Here is a 17,405-nt window from a genome sequence, read left to right as displayed (position 1 = left end):
TCTTCCACCAAGAAGAGCTCAGCACAAGCCTCTCAGCCTCTGACCTCTTGTGCAAAGTCTCATGGGATTTAGTAAACTCCCAGTAATGCACTGCACTTGTGCAGTCAGTGTGCCTTGGTTCCCGATGCTCAGCACCATTATTCATTGTCACATTGGCAGATAGGTGAAGCTGCAGCACTACCCAACTCCCATGCACAAAACCTTTAGCTAAATACATGCCAACCACAGGGGCCCCTAGATAGAGGGTTTATTTACTAAGATGGGACTTCTATTGAAGATGGGATAAGCAAGCAATTGGAATCTACTGTATATATCTTCTAGTAGGTGCTAAATAAATAAGAAGTAGATTCTGATTGGTTGCATAAAGCAACATCCCATCTTCAACAGGACTCCCATCTTAAACCCCTAGGAGTCTAAAGACATTCAAAAAGAGTGATCAAAAGGATTTCTATTTTCAAGATTTGTGTAGTAGTGCAATTGCACATTTGGATGCATTAGCATCTGGACATGCATATTGTGACCAACAAGTTAATTAAATAATAAATAATTGTATTATTATTGAATGAATAGCTGTTGAATGAATGCTGGAAGCTTTACCCATGATGATATCAATTCTGCCCCCCAAAAATGATTTGATGTGTTATAGTATTAGTGTAGTGTTATAGTATGTGACCATCAGAGATATACATACTGTTGGCAGTAATGCCTTCACTCACCCCTCATACCATGGTCACTGTGTGCCCTGTACACAGATTGCTATTTACTCTATACTATTTAAGTGAATGTGCCCCAAAGCACCTCTCTCCGCACCCCTTACCAGCCACACACATAGTGCTGCACCTACTTCTTGCATTGAGGATGCCAAAAAATTTTGTTTTTGTTATTCTTCAGTTTTAACTTAATGGATAATGATGAAACAGTGCAGGTTATTTTTAGGAGTTTAAACCGGGGGCGTCACTTTCCCATATGACACCAAATGCAACACATTTTTATAAGGGCAGTAAGCACACGTCCAAAAAGGTGGTGTGGATACATGGATGGTGAATGTCTTTGCGGAGAGATGGCATAGTTTTGCGTACCGAATCTTCATTTTTTGTTAATACTGGGGCTCGGGAGGTACAAGCTGAAAGTGCCGGATCCTACACACTGACAGGAGTCAGGTACTGAGCATAATTTTGTCAGTGAGCTGGAGCCAAACAATTGGGGGACCCCCTCTTTAGGTGACACCTGGGTCCGGCATGCACCCACCTTGTGATGTCACTAGTATCTACTAAAAAATTATGCCGTTTATTACAATCAGTTAAACATTTTGTGAGAAACTTGATACAAACAGATAAAAAATATCAGAATATTAGCATAGATTGTAATAATATATTTATTTCTCTTACAGTCATCAACAGTACAGCAGGAAGTGAGTACACACACTGAAGCACTGCAAGGCAGCAAAAACCAGATCAAAGAGTTGAAACGTTCTCTACAAAATTTGGAAATTGAGCTGCAAGCTGAGAACAGCCGGGTGAGTAATATTCTCTATTCATGGTCTAGGTCTTAGGATTGCCCCACTGCATATTTAGGGTTATTATTGTTGACTCGAAAAGCTGCGAACCTTGCAGCTTTGCAAAGTTATTTAAACGCCGCCCACATGAACGCCCACCCGCTGCAGGCACCGCAAATGTCCCCAAACGCATGCAAATGGATGTTTTGCATAAACATCCATTAGCAGCTTGAGTGCGGGGGGCGAAATTATTGGATGGTCTCCGACCAACATAACTGACTCACTTAGTAATAACTAGGAATATCTGATTTTTAATGAAACCAGTTTACAATTAAATAGTTGCGCTGCTTCCGTTACCTTACAATCGATCAGTAGTTACCCTTAGCAACCACAACCTTTGATTGGCTATATACACAGCCGCTCATATAACTAAGCGGGTGAAACAGGCGCTAGTGCGTATGAGACTGATAGGAATATAAAATCTGAGTGCAATAAGCTTCACCTCTTAGATAACCTTTGAGTAATACTTTACATGTGTACTTATCATCACCTTAAATGTGAAAACCTTTTTAAGCGTCACAGACGCTATATACTCATAAAGGAATCGCAAAGACAATAAGTTATGGTGGGATCACGGATCTAACCCTGTGTCCTAGTATATTTCCATCCTTAATGGTCAAAGGTGATAAGAGGGTAACAAGCAATACTTTGAAACAATGCTACAATACAAAATATACAACGAATATGTATTACATAAATTATTTAAACAAATGCAGGTACAGCCAACACACAGCAACAAACACACATATAAGGATATCAATTACCATCACAGATGCAAAGATGCAATCGCACGCGTTCCCCCAGGATCCCGGGAATGTGCTCTAAAAGATCACATGTCCATCCGACCCAGTGTAGCTCCTTTTATAGGAAAGTGGCTGGAGGGACAGTCTTGATGATCATTAAGTGAGACAAGGAGACCAGGCATCTTCTCATTGGTTTCTCTTCCTTAGGTTTCAGATGTCCATTTGGAGTCCTTCCTAGTCATGGGTTATAGCTGGTTCAAACCAGCTACATTTACGGCACTTTGTCCTTTGTTTGAAGCTATTGACACATGTAGATATATATCTCTCTGGGGTTGTGTATTCATTTGCATTGCTATTAGTTTAACGAACTTGCGTCTGTAACGGGGGTTTCAATAATACCAAACAATAAACAATAACAATAACAATAAAGATCATATTCCAATACTTTGAGGAATACGTAATGTGATAGATAGATAACTAATGTCTAATATCTCCTTACAGCATACAAAACATGTGACTGAAAAGTAACATATTGTTAAAACAGATATTTTAATTTAATACAAAATGTTCGAATGCACACATTTGGGTTGTTGGCAGATAAATCCTGGAATTCAGTTAATAAATAATTACCTTCTTCATCTTTTAGAAACTTGGGCTGGAAAACACATTAGGGGAAGTCCAGAACAGCTCATCAGAACAACTTGAGAAGATCCAGATGCAAATTTGCCAATTGGAGACTGAGCTGCGGCAAGTTAGGAATGACCTAGAAAGGCAGAGTAATGAGTACAAGATCCTTCTGGATATAAAGAGCCACCTAGAGAATGAAATTGCAACATACCGAAGACTGATTGATGGAAACAACAGCAGGTACTATAAAAATACATGCTTAAAAGGGAAAAGATAAACACTGATTGACACTGAACCCAGTGTGAGCGCCTACAAACATATTGACACAACATGATTAATGATAATATGGGCTGCATAAGAGGCCTGATTCTGGTTTACTGGTAAAAGCCAATTCACTCTCTAATGGACAAAACTATGTGGGGTAGATGTAACATGTGCAGAAATATTTAGATTTGGGTATTATTTTGTTTCTGTGCAGAGTAAATACTGGATGCTTTATTTTCACACTGCAATATAGATATCAGTTTGAAGTACAAACCCACCCAAATCTCTCTCTCACTGCACGTTACATCTGCCCCCTGCAGTGCACATGGTTTTGTCCATTACAGAGTGAATTTGATTTTGCAAGTGAACCAGAATCAGGCCCAAGATCACAAATTTAACAGCCCCAAGATCACTGACTCTAGTGACTGGTTAAGTCATTACTGGGCTGTCAAATCACAAAATGTTTTTATTAACCCCTTCACGACATTTGACGTATATATACGTCATGGCCGGGAAGTACTTCCCGACACATGACGTATATATACGTCATGACTTCAAACTGTCACTGCGTCTAGAGACGCAGTGACAGAGGGACGATGTCTGCTGTCCCTGACAGCAGACATGTCCCTGCATGCCCAGGGGGGGCTGCGATGCCGCCCCCCGTCGGCGATCGCTGTGATTGGCTGTTCAGTGTGAACAGCCATTCACAGCGTTTTCTGTGTCACCAGCGAATAACGTTCGCCGGTGACACGCGATCGGAGGTGATTGGTGCTGTAAAGTACAGCACCAATCACCGCGGGGTGTAAGGGTGACACTGGTGTCACCCCACCTCACCCCGCCCGCCCCCAAAGGCCGTGATTGGTTCGTCGGACCGACGGACCAATCACAGCCATGGAGGGGGGTTTAAACTAACGGTGACTGCACTGCAGACGCCATTCCGGTCTGGAATAGCGTGCAGTGCGGTCACCGTGCCCAGCTGCCGCCATATACTGACCAGAACCTTGCTCAATACTTACCTGATCACTGCTTGGGATCTTGCTTCATCTTGTGACATCCTGTGCTGTGTTGTGCTGTGTTGTGCTGCTACAGTGTCATCGAGTTAGAGAGAGAGAGATAGAGAGAGAGAGATAGAGAGGCCTAGTGACAGAGAGTGCTATATTTTGTGCTGCTGCAGTGTAATAGAGTTCTAGATAGAGAGATAGAGATAGAGAGAGATAGAGAGAGAGAGATAGAGAGATAGTGACAGATTGTGCTATATATTTTTTATATAACTGACTGCTGCCCCCCCTTTTGTGCTGATCAGTATAAATTAACTGATCAGCAACTTTTTGGGGGCGCAGGTTTTTTTTTATATATATATATATACCTGTCAGTGCTGCTGCTGCTGCAGTGTCATAGAGTGATAGATAGTGAGAGATAGAGAGATAGAGAGATAGTGACAGAGAGTGATAGAGACTGCTATATTTTGTGTCTGCTGCCCCCCTTTTGTGCACGCCCAGCAACTTTTTGGGGGTGCAGGGGTTATTTTTCATATATATAACTGTCAGTGCTGCTGCTGCAGTGTCATAGAGTGATAGATAGTGAGAGATAGAGAGATAGAGAGAGATAGTGACAGAGAGTGATAGAGAATGCTAAATTTTGTGTCTGCTGCCCCCGCCTTTTGTGCTGATCACTATATCTGAGGTGATCAGCAACTTTTTGGGGGTGCAGAGGTTTTTTTTTTATATATATACCTGTCAGTTGCTGCCAGTTGCACTGTCAGTTGCACCAAAGGTTGTGCACCTGCTGCCCCTCACTGGTAATCAGTGTCGCATCACTGATCACCTTTTTTTTTTTTGTGGGTGCTGTGGGGTCTTTTTTTAATTTTTTTTTTACACACACTGTGATTTTGTGGGTGTCCTGTGGCCACTGTGCGCTGATCAGTGACGTACATCACTGATCAGCTTTTTCGGCACAGGGTTGATCTATTTTTTTTTTTTTTTTTATCAAATTCCTGTTGCCTTTGAGCGCTGTTCAGTGACGGACGTTACTGACCAACATCTGTGCTCAATTTTTGGCGCAGGACCTTTTTTTTTTTTTTTCAACCCCTTCAATTTTTTTTTTAACCCCTTCAATTTTTTTTTTTTTTAACCCCTTCAATTTTTTTTTTTTGTATAAAGTATTTTTTTTTTTCTGCACTACATACACACTACACACTACATACCCCCCGGGTTGAAATAAAGTTTGTACCCCCCCCTACACTATACACGTGTTGAAACATTTCACTACCAGTAACACAAAAATAAAAATGGCATCCCAAATGTCATCCCAAATGTCATCCCAGTCATCCAGAAGAATGTATTCAGTGGAGGAGGCATATGCCATGCTTGCCTCTGACTCTGACACAGCCAGTGAGGCAAGCGGGGAATTTGAAGGATTCGTCTTAAGCTCCTCTTCCTCCTCTGGTGATGAGGGACCCCCTCAAAGACGCCCCCGTAGAGCAGCTGAGACCCCCCCCCAATAATTGATCTCGTATGGACCCCACCACCAGACAATTTTGAGCCCCAGGTTCCTGAGTTTTTGGCCATGCCAGGAATCCAATTTGATTCCACAGGTCTCAGAGAAATTGACTTTTTCAAATTATTTTTCTCTGATGATTTTATAAATTTAATGGTGGACCAAACTAATTTATATGCCCAGCAGTTTATTGCTCAAAACCCCACGTCATCATTTGCTAGGTGGACCCCTGTAGATGCAGTAGAGATGATGACTTTTGGGGTCTGGTGATTCATATGGGCATAGTAAAAAAGCCACAAATTAGGCAATATTGGAGTACAGATGTTCTGTACAGCACCCCATTTTACCGTATGGCCATGACTCGGACTCGTTTTGAGGCAATCCATAAATTTATACATTACACCGATAATGCACAGTGCCCACCCAGAGATGATCCCACCTTTGACAGGCTATTCAAAGTCAGGCCGGTCATTGATCATTTCAGTGCCAAATTTGCAGAGCTACTGTATACATCCCTGATAAATGTATTAGTATCGACGAGTCCCTTATACATTTTAAAGGAAGGGTTAAATTCCGCCAGTACCTTCCCAGTAAGAGGGCAAGGTATGGCATAAAAATGTATAAGCTGTGTGAAAGCACCACAGGGTACACCCACAAGTTTAGGGTATATGAAGGGAAGGATTCAAGAATTGAACCGCCAGAATGCCCCCCCTCCCTCGTAGGTGTTAGTGGAAAAATTGTCTGGGATTTAATGCACCCCTTCCTGGATAAGGGTTATCACCTCTATGTGGATAACTTTTACACCAGCATCCCCCTGTTTAAGGCCCTTGGTTCAAGAGGTACAGCAGCTTGCGGTACTGTACGCAAGAACCAAAGAGGCCTCCCCAAAACGCACATTGCCCAAGTACTAAGAAGGGGTGAAAGCAGGGGAATATGCACCGAAAATATGTTGTTGGTCAAATATAAGGACAAGAGGGATGTCCTTATACTGACAACAATTCATGGACACAGTACCACCTCCATCCCTGTACGAGGTACCAGTACCCACACCTCAAAACCAAATTGTATCCTAGATTACAATAAGTACATGGGCGGAGTGGATCTTTCAGATCAGGTACTGAAGCCATACAGTGCCCTGTGGAAAACAAATATCTGGTACAAGAAGCTGGCCGTGTATATCATCCAGATGGCACTGTATAACGCTTACGTGCTATTCCGTTCTACCGGCCAGAGGGGGACATTTATGCACTTTCAAGAGGAAGTCATAAAGGGCCTAATATTTGGGAACCAGCAGGCAGAGGGCCCCAGTACTTCTAGTACTGGCCCCCGTATTGTACCAGGGCAGCATTTTCCCAATGAAATCCCCTCCACTGCAAGAAAGGGCAGGACACAAAAAAGGTGCAAAGTTTGCTATAAAAAGGGAATAAGAAAGGAAACTATTTTCCACTGTGAAACTTGCCCCGACAAACCCGGCCTATGTATAAAGGAGTGTTTCAAAATATACCACACATCTATGGATTATTAGGTTCATCATTTCACCGTGCTTCGGGGGTCTTGCTAATGCCACATAGCACCCACCATTCATTCCACCAGAATCTGAGCTGCAAAATCCAAAAATCACTCCAACTGGTATTTTTTGGTCACATGTGAGGCATTGCCGTACTCTGGAGAAATGGGGGTACAGATTTTGGGGTGCTTTGTCTCCTTCATTCCTTGTGAAAATGAAAAATTTTGAGCCAGAAGTACATTTTTGTGTAAAAAAATGTAATTTTTCATTTTCACAGCCCAGTTGTACCAAAATTGGTGAAACCCCTGGGGGTTTGAAATGTACACTATACCCCTAGATGAATTCCCTGAGGGGTGTAGTTTGCAAAATGGGGTCACTTGTGGGGGGGTTCCACTGTATTGGTAATGCAACATAGCACCCACCATTCATTCCACCAAAATCTGTGCTCCAAAATCCAAAAATCACTCCTTCCCTTCTGAGTCCTGCCATGCACCCAACTGGTATTTTTTGGTCACATGTGAGGCATTGCCGTACTCAGGAGAAATTGGGGCACAGTTTTTGGGGTGCTTTGTCTCCTTCATTCCTTGTGAAAATGAAAAATTTTGAGCCAGAACTGCATTTTTGTGTAAAAAAATGTAATTTTTCATTTTCACTGCCCAGTTGTATCAAAATTGGTGAAACCCCTGGGGGTTTGAAATGTACACTATACCCCTAGATGAATTCCCTGAGGGGTGTACTTTGCAAAATGGGGTGACTTGTGGGGGGGTTCCACTGTATTGGTGCAACATAGCACCCACCATTCATTCCACCAAAATCTGTGCTGCAAAATCCAAAAATCACTCCTTCCCTTCTGAGTCCTGCCATGCACCCAACTGGTATTTTTTGGTCACATGTGAGGCATTGCCGTACTCTGGAGAAATGGGGGCACAGATTTTGGGGTGCTTTGTCTCCTTCATTCCTTGTGAAAATGAAAAATTTTGAGCCAGAAGTACATTTTTGTGTAAAGAAATGTAATTTTTCATTTTCACAGCCCAGTTGTACCAAAATTGGTGAAACCTCTGGGGGTTTGAAATGTACACTATACCCCTAGATGAATTCCCTGAGGGGTGTACTTTGCAAAATGGGGTGACTTGTGGGGGGGTTCCACTGTATTGGTGCTTTGGGAGTCTTGCTAATGCAACATAGCACCCACCATTCATTCCACCAAAATCTGTGCTGCAAAATCCAAAAATCACTCCTTCCCTTCTGAGTCCTGCCATGCGCCCAACTGGTATTTTTTGGTCACATGTGAGGCATTGCCGTACTCTGGAGAAATGGGGGCACAGATTTTGCGGTGCTTTGTCTCCTTCATTCCTTGTGAAAATGAAAAATTTTGAGCCAGAAGTACATTTTTGTGTAAAAAAATGTAATTTTTCATTTTCACAGCCCAGTTGTACCAAAATTGGTGAAACCCCTGGGGGTTTGAAATGTACACTATACCCCTAGATGAATTCCCTGAGGGGTGTACTTTGCAAAATGGGGTGACTTGTGGGGGGGTTCCACTGTATTGGTGCTTTGGGAGTCTTGCTAATGCAACATAGCACCCACCATTCATTCCACCAAAATCTGTGCTGCAAAATCCAAAAATCACTCCTTCCCTTCTGAGTCCTGCCATGCGCCCAACTGGTATTTTTTGGTCACATGTGAGGCATTGCCGTACTCGGGAGAAATTGGGGCACAGACTTTGGGGTGCTTTGTCTCCTTCATTCCTTGTGAAAATGAAAAATCTTGAGCCAGAAGTGCATGTTTGTGTAAAAAAATGTAATTTTTCATTTTCACAGCCCAGTTGTACCAAAATTGGTGAAACCCCTGGGGGTTTGAAATGTACACTATACCCCTAGATGAATTCCCTGAGGGGTGTACTTTGCAAAATGGGGTGACTTGTGGGGGGGTTCCACTGTATTGGTGCTTTGGGAGTCTTGCTAATGCAACATGGCACCCACCATTCATTCCACCAAAATCTGTGCTGCCAAATCCAAAAATCACTCCTTCCCTTCTGAGTCCTGCCATGCACCCAACTGGTATTTTTTGGTCACATGTGAGGCATTGCCGTACTCGGGAGAAATTGGGGCACAGATTTTGGGGTGCTTTGTCTCCTTCATTCCTTGTGAAAATGAAAAATTTTGAGCCAGAACTGCATTTTTGTGTAAAAAAATTTAATTTTTCATTTTCACTGCACAGTTGTATCAAAATTGGTGAAACCCCTGGGGGTTTGAAATGTACACTATACCCCTAGATGAATTCCCTGAGGGGTGTACTTTGCAAAATGGGGTGACTTGTGGGGAGGTTCCACTGTATTGGTGCTTTGGGAGTCTTGCTAATGCAACATGGCACCCACCATTCATTCCACCAAAATCTGTGCTGCCAAATCCAAAAATCACTCCTTCCCTTCTGAGTCCTGCCATGCGCCCAACTGGTATTTTTTGGTCACATGTGAGGCATTGCCGTACTCGGGAGAAATTGGGACACAGATTTTGGGGTGCTTTGTCTCCTTCATTCCTTGTGAAAATGAAAAATTTTGAGCCAGAACTGCATGTTTGTGTAAAAAAATGTAATTTTCCATTTTCACATCCCAGTTGTACCAAAATTGGTGAAACCCCTGGGGGTTTGAAATGTACACTATACCCCTAGATGAATTCCCTGAGGGGTGTAGATTGCAAAATGGGGTGATTTGTGGGGGAGGTTCCTAACTTTTAGCACTTATGGTGCCTAGAAACCTACATGGTACCTAAAAAAAAATCTCATAAAAAGGAGGCTCCAAAATCAAGTAGGTGCTCCTTCTATTATGAAGCCTGTGGTTTGGTCAACGTGCACACTAGGGCCACATATAGGATATTTTTGAAAACAAAAGAATTGGGGGAATCAATTTTTAGTCACATTTCTCTAGTAAAATCTACTGTATTCGTTAGAAAAATGTATTAAAATTGAAACTCTGCAAAAAAAAAGAAATTTTGAAATTTCACCTACACTTTGTTTTAATTCCTGTGAAACACCTAAAGGGTTAACAAACTTCCAAAATGCTGTTTTGAATACTGTGAGGGGTGCAGTTTTTGAAATGGCATCATTTATGGGGGTGTCTCACATACAAGTCCCTCAAAGTCACATCAGAACTGAACTGGTCCCTAAAAAAATCAGTGTTTGAAATTTTCTTGAAAATTTGAAAATTTGCTAGTCATATTTTAAGCCTCCTAGTGTCCAAAAAAATGAAAAGGAGGTTGAAATAATGATTGCATCATAAAGTAGACATATGGTCTTTGTTAGTTATTAACTATTTTGAGTGGTATGATTATTTGTCTCACAAGCAGAAAATGTGACATTTTGCATATTGCTAAATTTTCAATTTTTTCACGATATTTTGGTATTTTTCACAAAAAAACACAGACTGTATCGACCAAAATTTACCACTAACTTGAAGTACAATGTGTCACGAGAAAACAATCTCAAAATCACTGGGATAAGTAAAAGCAAAAAAAAGTTATCCCCACTTAAGTGAGACATGTCAGATTTGAAAAAAAGGGCTCTGTCATGAAGGCACAAACTGGCTCTGTCATGAAGGGGTTAAAATTGACATTTTACACTTACTCAGCAAGCGTTTGTCATGAAAATGTTGCATTTAATTTAAAAGTGGGTCAGTTTGTCACACAAAATATAGCTTTCAAAATGGTAAAAACCCAAATAGTCACTATTCATTCAGCTGTTTTTAGCCTATAGAGGGAGAGATGCACTAAAGAGTAAATGCCGTAAAAAAAAACATTAATGGCTGTTATAGAGTAACACCAGAAAAAGCTCCAGCACCGGAGCTGCTTCAAAAAGGACAGCTCTTATCACAAAAGCTGTCCTTTGCCTTAATAATTGCATATGTTAGGGCATATGTGATTATACAATGCGGTAATTGGCGATGTGGGGCGCTAGATGGTGCATACCCCAAGAGTCTTCTATTTCTGTTGTGTATACATTGCTCCTTAGCCAAAAACACCTTCACTGTCCACATACGCTTTAGTATAACAGATGGCAAACACCTTCCCAGATTTGCTATTTTTGAGAAAGGTATTTACACTGAAAAATAGAACATCATTAAATGTTAAAAAAAAAAAAAATGTTTCTGTAATGCATACTATAGACAACAAAATTCTTTTATAATTAGTGACTCTGACCTCAGGCAATAGCTTAAGTGTCATCATTGTCTTTGTTTTTAAGATCACACACTCCCATCTCAGGAACATAACACCTCTTCAGGATAAAGATTACTAAAACACACAATAGACGCCCATGTACTTCTCTGCACATTCAGGCAGGCGGGAACCATACTATGTATATTTTACTGGTGGGACTAATGTCACTGTATACAGCCATGCTGGCACTCAGTTCAGTTATGGGGCCAGATGCACTAAGCTTCAAAAGTGACAAAATGGAGAGTGATAAACAACCAACCAATCAGATCATGCCTGACATTTTTCAAACACAGCCTGTGACATGGCAGATAGGAGCTGATTGACTGGCTGTTTATCACTTTTGAAGCTTAGTGCATCTTGCCCTTAATAAGTAAATGTGGTCCTGCAGTTTAATATTTTGTAGTAATCAAGAAACGTGTGAAAAAAAGATGTTAGATAAGGGAAACCATGACAGTCACTATGTAAATGACACTTATATTACATATATATGTTCCAAAGGAAAATTGCCTTTCTATTTTTTTTCATTCATGTAAAAGTTAACTGTAAAAGAATGAGGTCTAACTCTGTAATGATCATATATTCTCTACCCATAATCCTATTGATACAGGGGGGCATATTTATGTTTATTTTTTTAATTAGAGTTTAAGGTTAACTGAAATCAATATGACCTTCTTTTTACTGTACAAATAATTTATTTACTAACATTCAATTTTGTAATACATAAAAAAATCTAATTGATTTGTGTCAATTTTGACTAGTGATCTAGTCCTCGATTTTGATATCCATTTCAGAATTGAACATAAAATCACCTACAGTATAAGGTTGAATATAAAATCAAATCTCCTGTCTACAGTCGGTGTCACGTTCAGGTTGATAGTTTTGGTGGGCTGGTTGATGGCATATTCTCGGCCTTTTGGCTAAGATCAAGTGTAGTATCTGTTCTTATCAGTGGGTATGGACTGGCCTCTGGCAGAGAATAGAGAAAGGCTGAACTGAGTAGCTGCTCTGATGGGCGGAGGGTGTGGGACCCCTCTTTTTTGCCTGGGAGTGGTGAAAAGTTTGGCTGAGTACCTTCACCTCTGCCTTTGGTAGGAGGTGTTGTTTCCGTAAATCCACTGGTAAGAGGGGGGGAGAAACACTGGGCTTAGTAGTTTGACTCTCTTGACGGGGTTCGTAGCCCCCGAAGGATGAGACAGCGAAAGGCTCAGTCTAGTATCCATTCCCAGGGAGCGGAGAAAAGCTGAGACCGAGTAGATTGGTCCAGGTTGGGAAGGATCCAGCCTGGGCACAGCGAAAAGCTCAGCCTAGTATCTTAACCCTGGGAGCGGAGAAACACTGGGACTGAGTAGATTGCTCTTCCGAGGGGGGTGCAGCCCCTAAGGGAGTCTTTCGAAAAGCCCAGTGGAGTACCCATTCCCATGCCAGGGGCTGGAAAGTGCCTGCTGTTGAGACGGAGAAACACTTGGTCGGCGCTGACTGGCTGGCTGCTTGGAGTCCGAGGCTGCACTGTGCCCCCGGGGAAACTCGGGGGTGCCGAACATGCACGGGTGATCCCAAAATCACCATGCACTAGTAAGCACTAGCACTGCGCACTTTCCCTCTAGGTATGCGCTTCACGTCCTTACCTCGTCCTTTTGGATGGGGTAGGACAATTTTTCACACCCCCACCCTGGCCTTCTGGCTAGGGTCCTTTATTATTTATTTCTCTTCCCCCTCTCACGTTTGTCACTTTTCACGTTCTTTGTTTTTTTGTAGTTTGTCACGTTTTTTTGGGTAGTGTGGTCGACCCTTTCGGGCCTTCCATTTCCCCAATGTGCCGAAGCTCTCGCCTTTTGGGGAGAGCTTCGGTCCCCCCGAGGACGACCCCGAGCCGCAAGGTGGAGGGAAGTCCACTGCGGGTCTCTCCAAACCATGGGGTGCGGAGGACCCACCGTCCTAACCCTTTCGGGGGTTGAGGAATGAGGGTCTCTCTAAGCTTCGGCGAAGAGGACCCACCGTTCCCTATTTTCCCCTCTTCGGCCTTATGGTTGAGAGGGGTTAGGGGAAAAACGGGGCCCTGTCTCTTAGGAGACGGACCCATTCGATCGCACTGCCTTTTTTGCACGTGTTTAGGCACAGCACTGGTGGTGGGGAGCACACCTCGGGCTCCTGAGTTTTTTTAAACTCATTACAGGCCTAGTCAACCTGTTGCTCTCCACCTGTTGTAAAACTACAAATCCCAGCATGCCTTGTTGCAATTTTGCTATTAAGGAATACTAAACTATGGCAAGGCATGCTGGGATGTCTAGTTTCACAACAGAGAGAAACACAGGTTAGCCAAGCCTGGTATATTCAATTACTTAGAATCAAAGGCCCAATTTTTGAGACCAATTATTATAATTTATCTGTATATTGCTTTTCTTTTTTGTGTCTAGACTCTTCCAGCTTGTAGCAAAATAGATGGGATAAAACTGAAAATTTAGTATAAATTTATATTATGCAATAATCATACTGTAGCTGATGTCAATCTGAATGGAGTTCCAGCTTTGTGTATTTGGATGTAATGCAAATGCTGAATTGCACACAACTTTGCAACCAGACTGTCCTTATCTGTACTTTTTGTTTTACAACTGCCACCACTATTAGGCCCTGATTCAGCTTGGCTCAATAAGCAGCAAGGCCCGGCTCCGCTGCCACAATTCCCCTTGGTACCATGCGAGGAGATGTGTTCACTAACACATCACCTTGCATGCGTGCGCTATCAGGAGAGATCATTTGATGTCGCCAACCATTGAATGATTTCTCCTGACTTCGGAAATAAACTGACTTTTATTTCCTCGGTGTCCATCAAAGAGGTAGCAGCTGCTGATGTCCTGTGACATCAGCCGCCCACCCCCAGCAGGCATTGGCCTGCCTGCATTCCTATGGGGACTACCAGTGTTTTCATGGGGACGCCAAGCCCACCATTGCCGCAATGAATGGCCCGGCGAGTGTGTAACTCACCGAAGCCGTTAGTTGCTGGGGTCTGCACATTTACAAATATGGGTTTGCACATGTGCAGACCCCAAACATCGGAACGGGGCTGAATTTGGCCCCTTCCGGGTGGTTTTGAATCAGGGCCTTAGTGTGCACTATGTTAGATGCAAAATATCTATCTGAAAAGAAGCGTGCTTATGCACATGCACATCTCTACAATGCCTACAATCCCATTGACATAATTTCACTGATTTTTATCTTATTCATGGACAACCCATTAAAACCCAGTTATTTACAACTCATCAGTTACACCTGGAGATGCATTCAGTTTTTCTATGACACTCCAGGTGAAATTTACTGAGATGTGAAATACACTTCACAGGTCATGTTGCTATGGACAACCAATCAGAAGCTACTTCTTATTTATTTAGAGCCCTCTAGAAGATAGTAGAAAGGATGTGATTGGTTGCCCATAGCAACATGACCTGTGAAGTGTATTTCACATCTTAACAAATTTCACCCTCCATTACCCACAGTTGAATACAATATGCTCAGTTCTGAAACATATGCAGAGCAAAAATATGCATTATATGCTCTGCAAATTGACTTGCATATAACTGTGCATCAGTCCCATGGACGCAAATGTTACTTATTGAATTTCTTTTAACCTTTTGCTGTCCAAATAGTTTTTTGCAACTCAAACAGTCTGGTTTCAATTATGTGTAAGATGGTTTGAATCTTGAACGATGTTAATGTTCTTATTTTAAGTGGCTCGCCATTGGATCTGCTACTAGCACTAGGGCTGTAAAGCCTGACTAGATGTTGGACTTAAAGGGTTTATAACTGTACAATATACTGTACCCTATAAATGTACATGTAAATATATATTACTAGCTCTTGAAATTACTTTTTACTATATTACGCATAATATCTGTTCTCACATATATATTTATCTTTTCTTGCAGTGAAGGGTATACTAAGTCATCAGGTAATATCTTACATCTATTTAATATATAATTACCTATACATAATATTATTAGACATTTCTGTAGTTTTCTAAGTGGCAATATGAAAAGAGACAAACGTTTATATGTGATTCAAAATCTGTGTATCTGTGTATCTACAGATCTACAGGGGGGGGGGGGGGGTACACACCAGAATGATTAGGGCTCAATTCCATCAATCTGGATCCAATTCCGACCGATTGGATGCAGATTGTATGTAGATTGGGCATGTTTAGGTCCAATTCTGATCCGATTCCAATCTGATGCGTGTCCCCGCTGTCGTTTGGTCGTTTTACAGATCCTACCTGCTGCAAGTAGGATCTGTAAAAGATCCATTCAACTGGATACAGACTCAGATTGGATTGGGATCGGATTGGATGCAGATCGTTAGCAGATTGTTAGCAGATCGTGTGCTCCAACAGATCGTGCAACCATCACACAATCTGCTAACGATCTACTAACAATCAGGATCGTTCTGGTGTGTACCAGGTCTAAATTGGCATTCTTATATTTTCTTTATATTAAACCTAATTGTTTTTTGGAATTCCTACATTACAAATGCAAACTTGTCATGCTTATGCAATAGTCATGCTTATCAAACAAATATATCATGCCAAAATTCATTAATTAATGTTTTCCTACAAATTTGAATTGAGAAAAGATGGAAATGAATACTAATAGATATTTCCCTCGATGGCTATTTGCCTATTTTTGTATGGCACGGAGATGTCAAGTCTCATAATTACTGTACATAGATAACTAATGCATCAGAACAAGAGAGGTAATGCACTTCCTTCCTCTTTTGGAGGAATTGGTTGACCTTTATAGTGGGGAGACTGCCGAGCGGTGTCAATAATTCTTGCTAAGTAAATAGGCCACATCCTTATACAACATATCTACATATGGCTGGTCTTTAAATTATTAAATAAAAACTTTGTCTTATAGAATGCACAATCAATGACAAAAAAACTATTATTTGTCATGGAATAAGCATCCAACTGTTAAAACTGAATTCTCACAATTAGTGTGTTTCTTTTTTTCAGATACAAGCCGTAAAGTCAAGACTATAGTCCAAGATGTGGTTAATGGAAGAGTGATAAACTCTAAAATATCGGAAATACACCAGAAACTGTAAAAGTCATAGATTTGAAATTGTGGATGCAACAAATTTAATGTCATGTTTGATTGTTATACTGTTTACATGTGCCAATATTTATAACTGTACAGCAGGACTAGTCTACAATCATGTTAAAATGATATTTATTAAGAAGAGAACAGTCAGTCTTTGTAGATGGGTTTTTGTATTACAGACATAGTAAAACCTCTAGCAAAGAAGACTTTTAGGGAAGTATGAGATACCAGTGCCACCCATTCCATCATATGAAATCACTCAAACATCCATATGTACACTGTAAGGGCCGAAAATTATAGCATGTTCCCAAAAAATGTGATTCTGCTGAGAACCTATGAAGCATTGCTTTGAAAAATCCTCAGATTCTGTAGGAAAGTGATGGAGATATTTGTAAAGTATTAAAGAGAATAGGTGACACCAGTACTTTTTTGTGGCTTACTCAGGTGTATGTTTTGGCATGATTTTTAATACTTATAATTACTGTAGCTCCACAAATTGGAACACATCAGTGAAATCATTTCATAAAGTAATATAATAAGCAAATGAACATTTATTCAGATTACAGAAGCTATTATACATTTTGTATTAACTTGTAACTTTAGATGAGTGCCGGCACCATCTTGTATAGAAGAAAGCACTGGTAACAGATTTTGGACCAGATGCACTAAGCTTCAAAAGTGATAAAATATAGAGTGATAAACAACCAACCAATCAGCTCCTGCCTGACATTTTTCAAACACAGTCTGTGACATGGCAGGTAGGAGCTGATTGGCTGGCTGTTTATCACCATCTCCATTTTAACACTCTTGAAGCTTAGTGCATCTGGCCCTAGGGCACTTATGTGAAAACATCCATCTTCCTTTGAGTATGATTTATCTAGAATTCACCTTATAGAACTTAATGTACTGGCA

General features: G+C 41.3%; 1 protein-coding gene and 1 pseudogene across 1 annotated transcript in view; both read left to right on the top strand.

Moving 5' to 3' along the window:
- Positions 1-17,167, top strand: part of LOC146007086 (keratin, type I cytoskeletal 19-like) — a 52,446-nt gene extending 35,279 nt beyond the window's left edge. Inside the window, exons 5-8 of the mRNA XM_083145469.1 lie at positions 1,391-1,516; positions 2,945-3,165; positions 15,324-15,346; positions 16,406-17,167. Coding sequence (XP_083001595.1) covers positions 1,391-1,516; positions 2,945-3,165; positions 15,324-15,346; positions 16,406-16,497 — 462 coding nt within the window. The 3' untranslated portion in view covers positions 16,498-17,167. The remainder of the gene's footprint in view (positions 1-1,390; positions 1,517-2,944; positions 3,166-15,323; positions 15,347-16,405) is intronic.
- On the top strand, positions 12,303-12,520 carry LOC146012773 (U2 spliceosomal RNA; annotated as a pseudogene).
- Positions 17,168-17,405: the final 238 nt, after the last annotated feature.

The sequence above is a fragment of the Crinia signifera genome, chromosome 6, assembly GCF_055691185.1.
Source record: "Crinia signifera chromosome 6, ASM5569118v1, whole genome shotgun sequence".
NCBI lineage: Eukaryota > Metazoa > Chordata > Amphibia > Anura > Myobatrachidae > Crinia > Crinia signifera.
This window is presented reverse-complemented; position numbering and strand designations above follow the sequence as displayed.